This window comes from Phyllostomus hastatus, unplaced genomic scaffold (genome assembly GCF_019186645.2).
Source record: "Phyllostomus hastatus isolate PE091 unplaced genomic scaffold, TTU_PhHast_1.1 phas_contig_348, whole genome shotgun sequence".
Lineage (NCBI taxonomy): Eukaryota > Metazoa > Chordata > Mammalia > Chiroptera > Phyllostomidae > Phyllostomus > Phyllostomus hastatus.
The window spans coordinates 486,304-501,679 of NW_025333860.1; the positions used below are offsets into that span (position 1 = coordinate 486,304).

At 44.7% G+C, this 15,376-nt stretch overlaps 1 protein-coding gene across 2 annotated transcripts in view; it reads right to left on the minus strand.

Moving 5' to 3' along the window:
* Positions 1-15,376, minus strand: part of SLC7A7 (solute carrier family 7 member 7) — a 34,188-nt gene that overhangs the window by 1,588 nt on the left and 17,224 nt on the right. For both annotated transcript variants that reach the window (XM_045841106.1, XM_045841104.1), the window contains exons 4-8: positions 4,353-4,478; positions 3,488-3,632; positions 1,700-1,823; positions 1,372-1,475; positions 990-1,086 (exon numbers count right to left, since the gene is read on the minus strand). In XM_045841106.1, coding sequence (XP_045697062.1) covers positions 990-1,086; positions 1,372-1,475; positions 1,700-1,823; positions 3,488-3,632; positions 4,353-4,478 — 596 coding nt within the window. The remainder of the gene's footprint in view (positions 1-989; positions 1,087-1,371; positions 1,476-1,699; positions 1,824-3,487; positions 3,633-4,352; positions 4,479-15,376) is intronic.

The following is a 15,376-nucleotide window of genomic DNA, read 5'->3' on the forward strand; positions in this document are numbered from 1 at the left end:
CCAAACATCTTCCAATACGTAAAACAGCCCCATAGCAAAGAATTACTTGGCTAAAATGTCAATACTACCAAGAAACTTTGCAAACCACTTTTGATGTGTTCAATCAGTCACAACAACTTTTCCATACACTGCACAAATCTTTTTTGTGTGTTTCAGTTGCATTTGTACCATTCTTGAAATAATAAAGCATAATGTGCCAAAAAATGTGCATCATCTTCCATCTTCAATATTAAAATGGCTACACAAAAATTCACCAATTTTGATGTTTCTTTTTAAATGCACACTGATACGACAGCTATCAAAGTACAATCTTAACAAAATTGTTTTGAATAAAGTTAAATATACCTAAGCACTACTAGAGCCGTCATACAGAAAAAATTAAATGAACTTTTTGGCCAACCCGATATTAAGTCAATAGCCTTGGGGAGGAGGGGGTTTCTGTGCGTTCTTAAAGCCTTTGCCAAGTTAACCCCCTATAAAGCAGAGCTCAAAACGGTTCTTCAAAAATCTTTGGTCTATGAGCCTCCCCATAATGGTTCCAACCTGCATTTAACTCCACACTGCTTTACCTCAGAAGCTTCTGATGCTGTTTCCCTTAACCTGAAGCCTGTCTCTCCTGTTTGCAACCCTAGCTGTAAAAACCTACTTTGAATACGCTTAATCAAAGTCTTTTCTCATTCACCCTCTACCCCCACGGAAGTGATATATTCTTTGCTTAAACACTACATCACTCAATATCATTACAATGTATCTGATGTGTTTTATGCCTTACTCTGAACCAAAGGAGGTTACCATTCCTTAGGGAAGGTAAATTCTCTCCTAAGCACTGCTGCAGCAGTTAGTACGGTGTCTTGCCCACAGTAGATGTTTGTCAGTAGTTTTTCCATTAGAATGTCTTTGAGAGATTTCAGGAAGCTAGGACAGTTGTATCTGCTGTTACTTGTTTCCCCCACCATGTGGCTTTCAGCCTTATCCTGGGGATCACTTACGTTGAAGAGCAGAGCAGGCACTGGGGTGAACCGCTCAACATGAACCATGCTGATGGCATCAGGGAGATGGCCTTCTCTTGAGCCCACAAAGAAAAGCCTATTTTGAGTAAGATAGAAGAAGCTGAGAAACTTGTGGGGCAATGGGTACGGCCTAGTTTATGTGACACACAGCCCTCCCTCTCTGCCATCCCCTCAAAAGAGTTTGGATAATATGGGATGAAGTTCAGTATTGAGATTAGTAAGAACTAGATGCTGCTGGTGGAAACGAGCACAGAGGTTGTAAATGACATTTGGGGAGCACAGTGACTAAAGTCTGGGTCCTATAAGCCTTACCTTCCTCTGCCATAGCTTTCAAAATACCAGTAAAAGATACCACTCATACCTAGAAGCAGCCACAATGGAAGCATTGAGGCCACCAAAGCAGGATAATGCAACTGCCAGTGGAATTGTCCAGTTGAATATTCCAAAAATCTGATCTGCAAAAGTCTAAGGAAAAGAGTCATTAGGGGTGAAAGGCATAGACAGGCATGCCCCCAGATTCCCACTACTTGGAACCCAACCCTTCCACAACAGTGGTAATAGGACCTCCTTGCAGGTCCTGTATCCCAGTATCCTTTTAAGGACTCTCCCTTTTCTGGGACTTTGAAGAGCAGCACTATACCTAGAAGCCCACAAACACCCCCAACCTTCTGCTAGTGCAGATTGTTTACCACAGCAACAGCATCACTGGCCAGGATGTCCCTCATGTCTAGCACGGTGTAATAGGCCACATTGGTCAAGATGTAGATGATGGTGACAATGGGCATGGAAATGGCAATGGAGAGGGGCAGATTCCTACAGCCAAATAGAATAATAGATACATTAGTCCCACAGTTGCATCCCCATCTCTTCTTTAATCCTTAGACCTTGTCACACTTGCATCATTTCCCCAGTGCCTTTGCCACCTAGGATAGTGACGTAAGCTTTGAACTCTTAATAATTAAAGGGCATCAAGGGAGAGAAATGTCACATTTGCAGAAAGGGCTACTATGCAAAAAAGTGTGTCACATCATAGTAGCAAAGGAAGATGGGAGGTTGGGGGGTGAGGTTGGTTGGTTGGGGTTTTTTTTACATCCAAGCAAGGATTCTTTGAAATTGTGAACATTGAAAAAAAATGTAAATATTGACAAATTTATCTTACAGTTGAGAAATATTGTATAAGAAATTACGGAGGCAAATTGTAAAGTCTCATGTCACTAGAATAAGATAGTCCCTTAATAAGAAGAACAATCTGTACCTGAACAAGCAACCTGAGAAATACGCCCACCCCAACCCCTACTCAGTTTGAGAAGCTTGAGTATCATCCTGACCCGTGACCAAGAGAAAGATGCAAAGACCTCTTAAGGTCTCTCTAGCAACGGGTGTCCAACTTGGGGCCTGCAGGCTGCATGCAGCCCAAGATGGCTGTGAATGTGGCCCAACACAAAATTATAAATTTACTTAAAACATGACAAGTTGTGTGATTATGTGTCAATGTAATATGTGGCCCAAGACAACTCTTCCAGTGTGGTACAGAGAGACACAGTAAGATTGGACACCCCTGCCCCAAATGAAGCCATGATCTTTGTAACACTTCACAATGAGACTGCAGGGAGGAGGTGGAAGAAACACTCGCAAGTCATTCAGCTTCTGTCTGATAGGTGGAAACACCACCCAGGCCCCATCTTGCTTCTATTATCTCCCCCCCACCCCCAGGGTTGCAACACTGGAGGAGTACCAGGAGTATTTGTTTCTCAAAGCTGAAAAATACTTATTATTCTTTTAGCTAAAAATTTATAGAAATCCCACTCCCTCCTAAGTCTCAATTCCCAGAATCATTGAATTTCAGAGCCAGGAGAGGCTTTAGAGATCATATAATTCAACCCCCTGTATTAGAGAGAAAAAAGCAGACAGATGGACTTCCTCAAGGTCATCCAACAAAACAGTGGAAAGAGAGGCTCCAGACCCTTTGAATCCCCATCCACTGCTCTTCACTGTGCAGGACTAGAAGGTAATTTAGAGTAACAATGGTGAGGTGACACCTTTGAATGAAAAAAAAAAAAAAACTATGCCATGAATTTGAGAAAGAAAGGAAAGGTTTCTGGGAATCTATGAACTTAAGTTGTCCATGTGGGGATAAGGGTGTGTGAAAGACCTATCAAGGAAAATCTCTGTATTAGAAGCATACACGACCACATGGTACAACCTGCCTTAATATAGGGATGAATAAGCAAATGTAAAAAGGCCCTTTTTAATTTTGGAAAAGGCCTCTTAAAAATTTTTTTAAACATACACAAAGTTCACTTCTCAGCGATTACTGTGATCACGGACAAGTTACATTTCTGGACCTCAGGCCTCCCATCTATAAAATGGGGCTGATGAAAACCTCACTCAGTGGTTGTGGTATGCTGTCTGGCATGCAGTGGAAGCGCAGTAAATGATGGCTATCATTGCCTGAGAAAAGTTGGTGAGGTACCTACCTCTCAGGATTCTTGATCTCTTCAGTGACGTAGTTGAGGGTGTCCCAGCCAGAGTAGGAGAACAGAGCTGAGTACAGTGCCAGGGCAATGTCACCCATTGCGTATGATGAACCCTCAAAGGAATTCTCAAAGTGAGTTGAGGCTCCTGGAACCCAGAGAACATGGGAAGGCAGGACTAGTGACCTACTCCCCAACTTCAAAGTAATCCAGAAAAGGAGTGGAAGAATATGGCTAACAGGAGGTGAGTGGCTTAGAACACCTTTGGCAGCAAGGGGTCAGTGAAGGAGCAGGGATGGGCAGATTGCAGGGTACGGCATGGGGATCTTGACAGGAAGGCCCCAATGTGGCTTCCTAGGAGTAGAAGGACTGGAGAACAGGAGTGATGCAGTTCTGTTCTCCCTTTCTAACACCAAACTGAGCTGACACAGGGTGGAGGAAAGGCCAGACTCGATATGCCCAGGTCAACAGAGTAGTTGTAGAGTAGGTGTTCAGACATGGAAACGAGAGGACTGGGTACAAGGAGTTCATTTCTACCATAGCCACAGCATTGAGCTTCACAGCCAGCAAAAGCTATCCCCCAGTGAATGGCTGGCAGCCCTTTTGCCATGATCAGCCCCCTCCGGGAAGCAGCACACATAGAAGGTGAAGGACGGGCTTTAGGGTCAGTAACTGGGTACAGATTTCAGCTCCACTACTTAACAGCTAGAGTCTTAGGCAAGATACTTATTTCTGTAGATTTAGTTTTCTCATCTATAAAACAGGAATAATAGGATCTACCAAATTAGATAATGCACAAATGGCACTTAGAGGAAGGTGACTTGTAGAAAATGCTTGACAGATATATGATGATGTTACTATTTCTCACCCTGGCCAAGTCTCACGATGCCTGCGATGATGACGGCGATCAGAGCCAATACTTTAGCATAGGTGAAAACATCTTGTACCATTGTTCCCCACTTGACATAGGCACAGTTAATGAAAGTTAAGAGACCTGAAAGAAAAATAATACCAATTGATAACTGGCTGTGCTATCCAGAAGGCCTTTGACTTCCAAGTAATTTTTCCAGTACCAGTCACTAAATAGACCTGTGGCCAAAGACAAGTGTTGGGTCAGACCTGCGCTGCACTGGAAACCTCTGCCCAGGACGTCCTCACCAGCAGCACGTAAAGGAACTTGCCGAGCACCTGTGTGCATAGCGGCACACACAGACACACACACCCCTCAGCGGGATGACAAACAAGCGACACAAAGTGATTGGATTTCCTTACATACAAAAATGCTCACAGCAAGGGGAGGCAACTTAGCTCTAGGGAATTAGGGTGTGTTAAGGCTGTTGTCTCTGAAAAGTCACGGTTTCTCCTCCCTTCCCACCCCCTACCTCCGATCTGGGCTCCAGGACCCAGTAGCACGGTGCTGTGGTATTTCTATTAACCTTGACGAGTGCTGTTACGACTTATCCAGTGTCTGGGCTAGCAGGTCAGGACATGCGGCCAAGGATTAGGATGGAGGCCAGACTTCCTGCTACTGCCTGCCAGCTCAGCTGCTTGTTTTGTGTTTGGAAAGATCGTTGGAACCAAGATTCCTACAAAATGGGGACAGGGCATTTTTCCTGACCAGACAATGAAAACCCAAGAGCCACAGACATTCTTCAAGTCCTTCCCCTGACATGGAGGCAATCCCTTCAGAGCCAGAGTTCTTAACCTAGGGTTTCCACTAGGCCTGATGTTCTTTATAAAGTGTTATGTAGATACATCCAAAGTATATGCCTTTTTCTAAGGAAAGGTCCAGCCCTGGCTGGCATGGCTCAGTGGGTTGGGCTGCAAACCAAAGGTCACCAGTTCAATTCCCCATTAAGGCACATGCCTGGATTGCATGCCAGGTCCCCAGTTTGGGGCATGCAAGAGGCAACCAATCAGTGTTTCTCCAGCACAGTGATGTTTCCTCCTTTCTCTCTCCCTTCCCCTCTCTCTAAAAAATAAATAAAATCTTTTTTAAAAAAAAAGTCCACAACTTTTGTCACAACCTCAGAGAAATCTATTACCTCCCACAAAAAGTTACAATCCACCTCAGAAGAAATTCAAGATGGGAAGCCCGCACATGCTGTGAGGTTAACTGATAAGAACCCCAGGATGTGGCAGGGAATAAAGTCAAAAGAAACAATTCTGAAATTCAGCAGGATGTTCCTCAGTCCCCCACCAGCCTCTTAAATAAGCAGGAAGCATGCACACCACAGCTTCCCCACTGTGGCAGAGTGAATGTCCGCCACTGCTCCCTCCTTCCCAGCTCAGCACCTGGAGCACAGGAAGGATGGCTTAACAGTCCTCCCAAGGGTTCCCAGGGCAAGGTCAGAGTCAGCCTGCCTTATCAGTGGAGAAAGTGAGGCCAGTGCTGGGTTTGCTTGCTTCAGGTCACCAACATAATCAGGAAGTACTTGCTGTCTCAGTTCTGGCAGTGGTGTGTCCTTCACTGTCTCTAGTTCCCCCATTTTGTTGTGTCCTGGCCACATTATACTCACCTGAGGCTACTTATCCTGAGAAGCAGGAAAGACCAGCCTCTCAGGATGGCAGTCCTTTATTCTGTCTGTCTCTCTGTGTTCTTATACCCTTCCTTTTCTACTCCCTGCCCAAATTCTTTTCTGCTCTTCCCAGAAAGGGGACATTCCTGTCTCATACAAGCACGTGCTTTTCTGCCTAATAAACAAGACAATAAATAATCAAATCTTATCATAGAGCTGGGCAAAAATGCACCCATAACTCCAGGCCATCCCAGTGCTTAGTTAATAATTAAAGACACAAGCATACACTCTCCACAAGCACCCTACAAAATGGCTAAAGTACCTGTATCTCATCCTCCCCAAATCTTTCAGATCTGTCGCTCCTCCTCAGCCAGTCACCCATCCTTTACTCCCCACTGGACTTCTTCCTCCAGCCACTCAGCAGCCCTGGTGCCCCTTCTCTTCCTCCTGTAACCCTTATCTCTAACCCCTGGAGCTCTGCTTCTGTCATGCAAGTAGAACAAACAGCAGGGACAACTGAGGTGCCACAGCCACAAAAGAATGGGATCCCCTAATTAAAATTCACAGTTTGCCCTCAGAGTAACCGTGGGTCACAATACCAAACTGGGAGAGACTAAGGGACTCATTCTGGTTCAGTCAGTCTGCAGCCCTGTGCCAGGCAAGTGGGCAGGCAAAAGCCAGCTCATCATCTTTTATTATAACAAATTCTGAAATGAAAACACATAGATTGTTCACATTTTAATCCCTACTGCTTTTCTACACCCATATCCATCCACTTGTATTCCTCCTTTTACCCACCAGCCCCCCACACCCAACCTTATTTCTCAGTCCCCCATCTTGCCGTGATCTGCTCTCTGTGTTGAGCATGGGGCAGGGGTTGGGGGTGTTGGTTTGAAAGAAGAAGGAAGAAACAAAAAAGCAGAAGAACTGCCTGAAGAGAAGCCCTCACCTTCTCCCACACCCTGCTTCCTCAAGGGCCTCTTGGCCATGACAGAGGAAATGGGTATGGGAAGTGACAGTGCTGACTGGGCTCTTCGTCCCCACCCCCAGCAGATACAGCTGACCAGAGCCCAGCCAAGGACACTGCTATTGAGGTGGAGCCCAACCTCCTGCTTCAGAGGCAGGGAAAGGAGGGGAACATGGAGTTAGAATATAAAGGCAGCTGCAAGTTAACTTCAAGGACAGAGATGCCCTATCCTCCTCCCTCCAGGTACAATTCGGTCTCCACCCAACACTGGCCCAAGTCCACAGGAAATAGCCTGAAATCACTTTGGACCCTTGGCCAAGGGTCAGTTTCATTCCTGCTTTGACACCTACTTTGGAGAAAGGAGAAGCTACGAAGAAGTCATTCCTATAAGCATCTAAAGAGATGCTCCTGAATGAGTCATCCAACCCAGCCTCCCTAGGTTCCCGGAGTAGGAGCCTGGTTCTAGCACTAAGGCCCAGCATCACCTCTGGAACTAAAAGCCAGGAGAGCAACCACCTAGGTTGATCCAGAACAGAATGAAGCTTGCAGATCCACTCAGGATCAGATGCCCAGATTTATTACAGTTTAGATGCCCAAACTAAGAAGTCCCTGAAAAAGAATGGTAAACCTACAATTCTCCCAGCACCACTAGTTTTAAATACATACAATGTAACATACAAAACAGGATGCTACTGAACCCATTTTCTGTTTCAAATGCCCAGGGACTATAAAACCTCAATACTTTAGTAGACAACTCATTCCATTTTTAAAGAAATCAATAGCTCTTCTTTCCAGTGAGCCAAAATATCTTCCTCGCAACTTCTACCCAGTAATTCCAGGCCTCTCCTCTGGAGCTACACAGAGTCAAGGAAGCTGCTTCCCCCTGAGGCCCTTCTCATCATGAGACATGGACATGCTGTCCCATTGAGTCTTCCCTCTTTCAGGCTAAAAGCCCAATCTCTTCAGCCTCTGGCGTGACAAATGCGACTTCTAGACAACTCACCCTCGCAGTCCTCTCCTCTGCACTCACGGCACTTCACGCTGCCGGTGTCTCCCTGGACACCACAGACATTTTACAGACTGTGGGGTTGCAGTTTGAACTCACTGCCAACAACAGCTCCTTTTTGCCCCACCTCAGACTGATGGGCTTTTCCCTCTCCCCCTTTTTGGGACTAGAAAAGTGACTTTTTTTTAAAAAAAACAAACAAACATGGCACTTTACATTCCTTTGTGAATTGTTAGGAATCATTCCCATAATCTAGAAGTGGATTTTTTCCACCTTAATTTTGTCAGTTCTAATGCCTTCAAGTTCAAATACAAAATTGACGGCATTTGAACTAACTTCACTGGAAGTCACTGATAAAAATGTTGCCCAGGATTGGCAGAGCCCTATAATCTATCACCGCAGACCTTCCTCTATGCTGGAATTATTCTAGAACGTAAATCAAGGATCCACCAAACTACCCTTTTATCTAGTCCACTTTTCTCCACCTGGTCAGCAAGAACACCATGAGAGCCCCGGCCGGGTAGCGTAGTTGCTCAGAGTGTTGTCCCGATGCACCAAGGTTGCGGATTTGATCTCTGGTCAGGCACATACAAGAGGCAACCAATGAATGCATTAAAAAATGGAACAGTAAATTGATGTTTCTTTCCCTCAAAAAATAAATTTAAAAATTTAAATGAAAAAGAAAAGAATACTATGAAAGTTTGCCAAGAACCTCTCTGAAATCTGCACACATGTCTCCGTTCTAACAACCTAATGATGCTATCAAATAAATAAAATTAATACCTATCTATACTAGAATGTTCATGACCATTGTAATAGTCAAAAATTAGAAACAAACCAAATGTCCATCAACAGTAGCTAAATCAGTACAAAGGAATACTAAACAGCAGTGAGAATGAGCCACCTACAACTACAGACAAAAATACAGAGGAACTTCACAAACATATTTAGTGAACGAGCCAGACACAGAAGAGTACATACCCTTTATATCTATTTGTATAAAAACAGGTGAAACTAATCTATGCTACTGGAAATCAGAACAGTGATTTCGTGTGCATTTGTGGGGGGAGGGGGCGGGGCAGAAGGGAGTGACTGGGAGTCACACAAGAAGGGTTTGAGGGCTGCTCTTCTTGATGCAGACGCTGGTTACACATGTGTTCAATTTGTGAAAATTAATCAAGCTGTACACTTATAATATGTACTGTTCCTTGGTGTATATTACATTTAAATAAAAATTAGAGTTGAACAAACAGTACAGTTAGCTGAGCATGGCTTCTTTTTAGAGAATCCATACAGGTTCCTAGAGATGTTCCCTTCTTCTTATACTTTGCTAATCAAGTAAGCCTAGAATTTGGGCAGAAATCAACTTCAAATTATCAGTGCAGAATGCTCAGAATCCACCTCTCTTTCTTTTGGGGGAAGAAATTTATCACAGGTTACCCTTTGTGGTGGACAGAACAAGGGCCCTGGGAGGCAGAAGAGTCAGTGTCAGAGTGACGTGATGCAAGAAAGACCTGACTAGCTACAGCTGGCTTTGAAGATGGAAGGGGGCCATGAGCTAAGGAACGTGGGCAGCCTCTAAAAGCCACAAAAGGCAAGAAAATGGCTTCTCCCCTCAGCACAGCTGACACATTGACTTCGGCCCAGCAAAACCCATTTCAGACTTCTGACCTGTGCAGCAGTTAAAATGTAAATTTGTGTTGTTTCAAGCCAATAATTGGTGGTATTTTTTACAGCAGCAATAGGAAACGAATATGTCACTCAACAGCTTCCTTTTACACCCTTCCTATTCTCCAAGATCCTGGAGATGCGTGGTAGTGATTCTATCATCTCATATCATTATAAATCCTTTCCATTTGTCTGCAAGTGGACAGCTCAAAATATTTAAAGAAATGACATGTATCACTATTTCCTTAACTCTCTTCGTCTTGCCTTTTTGTTGGCCTAGATCTGTTGGCCTATTGGTTTTCTTTTAAACTTTAACTGATTTGAGAGAGACAGAGAGGAGAGAAACATTAATTTGCTGCTCCACTTACTTATCCATTCACTGGTTGACTGTGGGTGTGCCCTGAGGGGAACGAACTCGAAACCCCGGTGTATCGGGAGATGCTCTAACCAAGTGAATGACCCAGCCAGGACAGCCTGTTGGTTTTTTTATTAAACCCTTTCTAGATTAGTAATCCTCTGTTAGGAAAAAGTAGAAGAAAAATAGAACTGGCCTTCTTCTTTCTCACCACCATCTACTTTCATAGACCTAACTTCCATGCCCTTGCTATTCTCACTCTGAACATTGCTCTGGAAGAGGTGTCCAACCTTTTGGCGTCTCTGGGCCACACTGGAAGAAGAGTTGTCTTGGACCACGTGTTAAATACATGAACACTAACAAATAGTGATCAACAACAAAAAAAAAAGGTTTTAAATAAATGTATGATTCTGTGTTAAGCTGCATTCATAGCCATCCTGGGCCAGATGTGGCCCACAGGTGGTGGGTTGGACACCCCTGCTAGAGCCTTTGATTGCCCTCAGTCTGTCCTTCAGATCTTAGTTCATTCTGGGCATCACGCTTCAGGACACTCTTCTTGCAGTTCTGGGTCACCCTTTTATTTCATCTTAGTTATGTCACCTTTCACCAGCTCTTGTATATCTTGTCTTTAAAAATATAAGCTCATCAAAAAGCAATGTGTTCAATCACTTTGGTTTCTTCAGATGACTCTCCTTTTCTTCCTAAGTAAGATCATTTTCAACTATTTTATCAGAATTTCATTTTAGCCCTGGCTGGTGTGGCTCAGTGGATGGAGTGCCAGGCTTCAAACTGAACGGTTGCTGGTTCGATTCCTGGTCAGGGCACATGCCTGGGGTGCAGGCCTGGTTCCCCAGTTGGGGGCATGAGAGAGGCAACAGATCGATGTATCTTCTCACACATTGATGTTTCTCTCCCTGTCTTTCCCCCTCCCTCCCCTCTCTCTAAAAACAAGTACATAATAAAAATAATAATAATTTCATTTTAAAGAAGCTCTTGGTCTTTTTATTTTTCAATCCCAGGCTAATTCTTTGCCCTGAACTTTTCTGCAACCTCTTTGCCTAAAATTTAGAGTGTATTTCAGTGGAACCTAGCATTTCTTTTTCTAGGAACAAGCATAGTCGCATCCTCACAAGGATTCCACATTTCCCCTGGTTATGTTAAATAACCTCTACTGAGGGCGAGGGTCGAGGGTCAGGTAGTTGCAGTGTTGATAAAACAATGCTGATTGTCATTCATGAATCCTGGAAATTCATCATATTATTCACTCTCAGATATGTTTGAAATTTTCCATAATAAATCATTTTTTTTAAATGTGTACAGGTACTGCTTTTAATGGAATGCAACTGACTTTAGTAAAAGATGCTCAGGGACTTGAGGCTTCCATCACCACCATATTTTTCCCTTTGTACAAACTTTATCATCTTTATTAGGAAAGCAAAGTATTCCCCTTGATCCGATAGTGTGCTGTCTATGTCCCCAGGGACATCATTCCTGGCTCTTTTTGCTTTTATCCTCTTGCTCTCTTCACCATGCTTCTTGCTCAGGATTAGAATTTATTTCTATGCACTAGTACTAGGAGAGACCTTCAGGAAAATTCCTTTAGTGGATGCTGAGAACCTCTGAAAACACCATGTAATAATTCCTCTTCCCAAGGTAAGCAGATAGGATTAACAGAGGCTGTGTCCTTGTGTACTTTCTAAGAGATGGGCACATACCTGTAACTTCCGTTCAGCTCTAAGAAACTGACCTGCAGGCACAGCTGGAAGTGGCGCTGGGTGGGACTGTTCGTTACACTCACTGGGAAGTAAAATCCTTCGACAGGTCTGCATCTCAGTATCCCGAAATTTCCCTCTCACCACAGTCAAAAGAGTCAAAACATGACCTTGCTCAGAGGAGCAGGCATTCCTTATTACAGCAGGTTGTCATACAAACCCATCTCTTTCTGCTATACTACATTAATCTCAGGTCTTTTGGCAAATCCATCATTTTTTAACAAAATATATACTCTTTTGTGTCATATTCTAATCAAATATGAAACAGTTTCCTCCTTGTAATAAAAGTAAAATCAAATAAATATGTTTAGTCTTCAGTGTTTATAGATAGGAGCCCAAAAACATCATTCCCAATCTTCTTTCCTATTTTCTCCAAGTGTATTACTGAGCAACGCTTCCATCTCTATTCTTCCTATCAGGGCCTTTTTCCTTTCCTTTAAAATTTCAATTTAAAGCCTTATTAAACACATCTCTTCTAGCCCTAGGAAACTGCTCCTTCCCTTGCCAGAGTCTATCTTTCCGGTACCCTGGCATTTACAGCCAGACACTCGATCTGTGTTTTTTTCCTTCGCATACACAGCTTTCAAATGACAGTGAGATGGAAATTCCACCTGACACTCACTTCACCGTCTTGAATTTTGAAGTCACCAGTAATACATCTCAGGTGTGTTCTGACCAGGGACGCCACTCATCCCACAGTGCTGGCAGAAAAATGGCAATCTGTGGGGCTTAACGGGTGTGAACAAGCTTTTCATCCTATGTTGCTCGAGAAAAACCACACGTCTCTGCATTAGGCTGATCTTCATATAATATACTCAGAGTCACCTCGCTCAGGGGCAGCCAAGCTCCCTAACTGGGATGCTCAGGCGTGCTCACACCCATCTATGTCCAGAACACTCTACCACTGCGGTTTCCTCAGAAGGATAGATGTACATTCTGAACAAGCCTCAGACAGTTTGAGTTTTTCCTCCTTTTCTCTACTGCCTGTTTTGTTTGGGATGCCTAACTCTACACACCTTAAAATGGTGAAATACACTTTCGCCTCTTGGCTTCCTTCAGGTGTTGTTTCTTCCATCCTTTCCGAGGTGCTGTTACAACTCTCAGAGAGCAGATGGTGCTCAGACTCTTACCTCTTCTGGTTAGAGAAGCATTTTGCTTACTCAGGCATCATGGGCGAGAGCATGTGGCAAGAAGACACACCAAGCAAATCCCTGGGGGTCACTGAATCAGATCCTTGTACTCTGCCTCCTGACACCCAGTCAGCACTTTAGTCACCGTGGCTCTGCACCATCATGGAGCAAGCAGGCAGTGCATACCAGGAGGGTCTCGTATTCAGCCCCTCCATCTGCTCCCTTCCTTCTCAAAGCTGGCTGGCTGGTCCTTGTTCACTGGATCCTTTCTGGTCTGCTCAGCAAGGTCCACTTCAGGTCCTCAGAAACAGGACCCCAAGCCTGAGTGAGCATCAGAATCACCTACAGCTTTAGGAGTCTACCTCAGAAGTCCTGATGCAGGCAGTCTGTGGCAGGGTTTCCCAGGGAAGTCCGATGACCTGCTGGCTATGGGTGTGCTGCCTTCAGTAATCACAGAACAACCCTAAACCCTCCACTTACTTCAGCGCTTCTCTATCCTGCCTGAACATTGGCCTCACTTGACAAACTTTAACAAAGTCCAGTGCTCAGCCCCCACCCAGGCAATGAAGTTGGAAACTGGGGTGGAACCAAGGCATCAGTACGTTTTCAAAGCTCCCCAGGTGATCCTAAAGCACAGTGACAACTCAGAAGCTCTATTCCCCAAGTCCCCATCAGCTCTCCTCAGCAGCAAGTTTCTGCCTCTTCAATGCACATTCTCCAAGCCATTCCCATTCTTCTTCTACCCAGTGGTACAGACTTATTTGGTTGGGGGAACAAGGAAGAAGAGGCCATGAGTAGCTTTTTTTAATCCTTACCAGAGGATATGTTATTTATTGATTTGGGGGGGGCAGGGTAGAGAAACGCCCATCAGTCTATTCCACAGATGCCCCAACCACACCCTGACCAGGGATTGAACCCACAACCCAGGCATGTGGCCCAACCAGGAATCGAACCAGCAACCTGTGGGTGTACAGGACGGCACTCCAACCAACTGAGCTCCCCGACCAGGGCACTGTGAGTATTTTTTCAAACCCCCTATGTAATTTCAGTGTACATCCAGGGATGGGACTCACTGTCCCTGGCTCCTTCCCCCACTTCCTCTAGGCTCTTCCGAAGCAGAGAGAAAAAGAACAGATAAATGAAGAGACCACGGGTGAACCCCCGAAGAGCCCTGAGGATCAAAGCAGCACGGAATTCTACCTTCCTCACTGCTGATGAAGGTTGTTCCAAAGTTCACATGGACCCCACGGCTCTGACTGAGGCCTGTGTGTTGCTGTGAGTGTGGGACGTGAAATGAAAGTTTCCCCACCATGAACTTAAAATGGCTCTTGGGAAAACCCCTCCGGGAGAGATAACCAGCTTCCCAGCATAAAGTTCAAGGAGCAAAAATCAGTTTGGGGGCCCAGTATCTGGCTGTTCTACCTCATTAGCCACAAGTTCATAAAGTCAGTCATTCTAATACCAGGAAAAACTGCATGTGACCAAAGTTTTCAGACAAATATACAGAGATCTGAAGTCCTTCACAGTCCACAAGCAGCTTTAGTAGACTCAGTAGGAACTGTCTGCACGCCCCTCGGACTGATTCCTGCAGCAGCCCACAGCAGCCCTCCGCAGCCCTCCGCAGCCCCCCACCACCCTGAGGGCTGAAAACACACAGTGCCCTTCTCAGCCAAGCTGAGTCTGGAACCTTATCTTGGGTTCATTCATTCATCCAGTCAACATTTACTGAAGCACCTACTACATACAAGTCACTAAGGTCAAGTGTCAGGGACACAAAGACTGCAGTAGTCTGTCTGTTCACAGAGGTCCCTGAATATGTGCTGCTGGCTGACTAGTATAGTAGACGGACTGAAGACACAGGAGGTAAAATATCCTGTTAGCAAAAGGCAAGAAAACAGACTAAAAAGAAAAACACAGATCACACAGTGGACAAGTGTACACAGGAACAGAATTACCCAACACAGCTAACAATGGGCCAAAGCACGGCAGCTCCAAAGAAAGGGCCATTGGGTGAAGCTGGACTTCTGGACACCCAGACCCGACCCTGCCAAGAGAAAAGTTCCACCTCCTGCAAAGAGGAAAAAGAGTCTCAGCCCCTGAAGCTACTGTAAAATTAAAAGTAGGTATAACCCTGGCTGGGTAGCACAGTGGGCTAAAGCATCAAAGTGTCATCCCAATATGCCAAGGTTGTAGGTTCAATCTTTGGTCAAGGCACATACAAGAAGCAACCCATCAATGCATCAAAGTAGAAAAACAAATCCATATCTGTCTAATCTCTCCCTCCCTCCCTCCCCACCTTCCTCTCTCTCTCACTCAAATCACTTTTTTAAAATAGGTATGTTATCTTTATCTTACAATTGAGAAAACTGAAGTCACCCAGGCCAGCTACAAAGCTGGTATACATTCCACCACCCCATGTGCCTTCCTATTTGGATTCAAGGATGTGAGACTGGGAGTGGGATTGTCTCCCCTGGG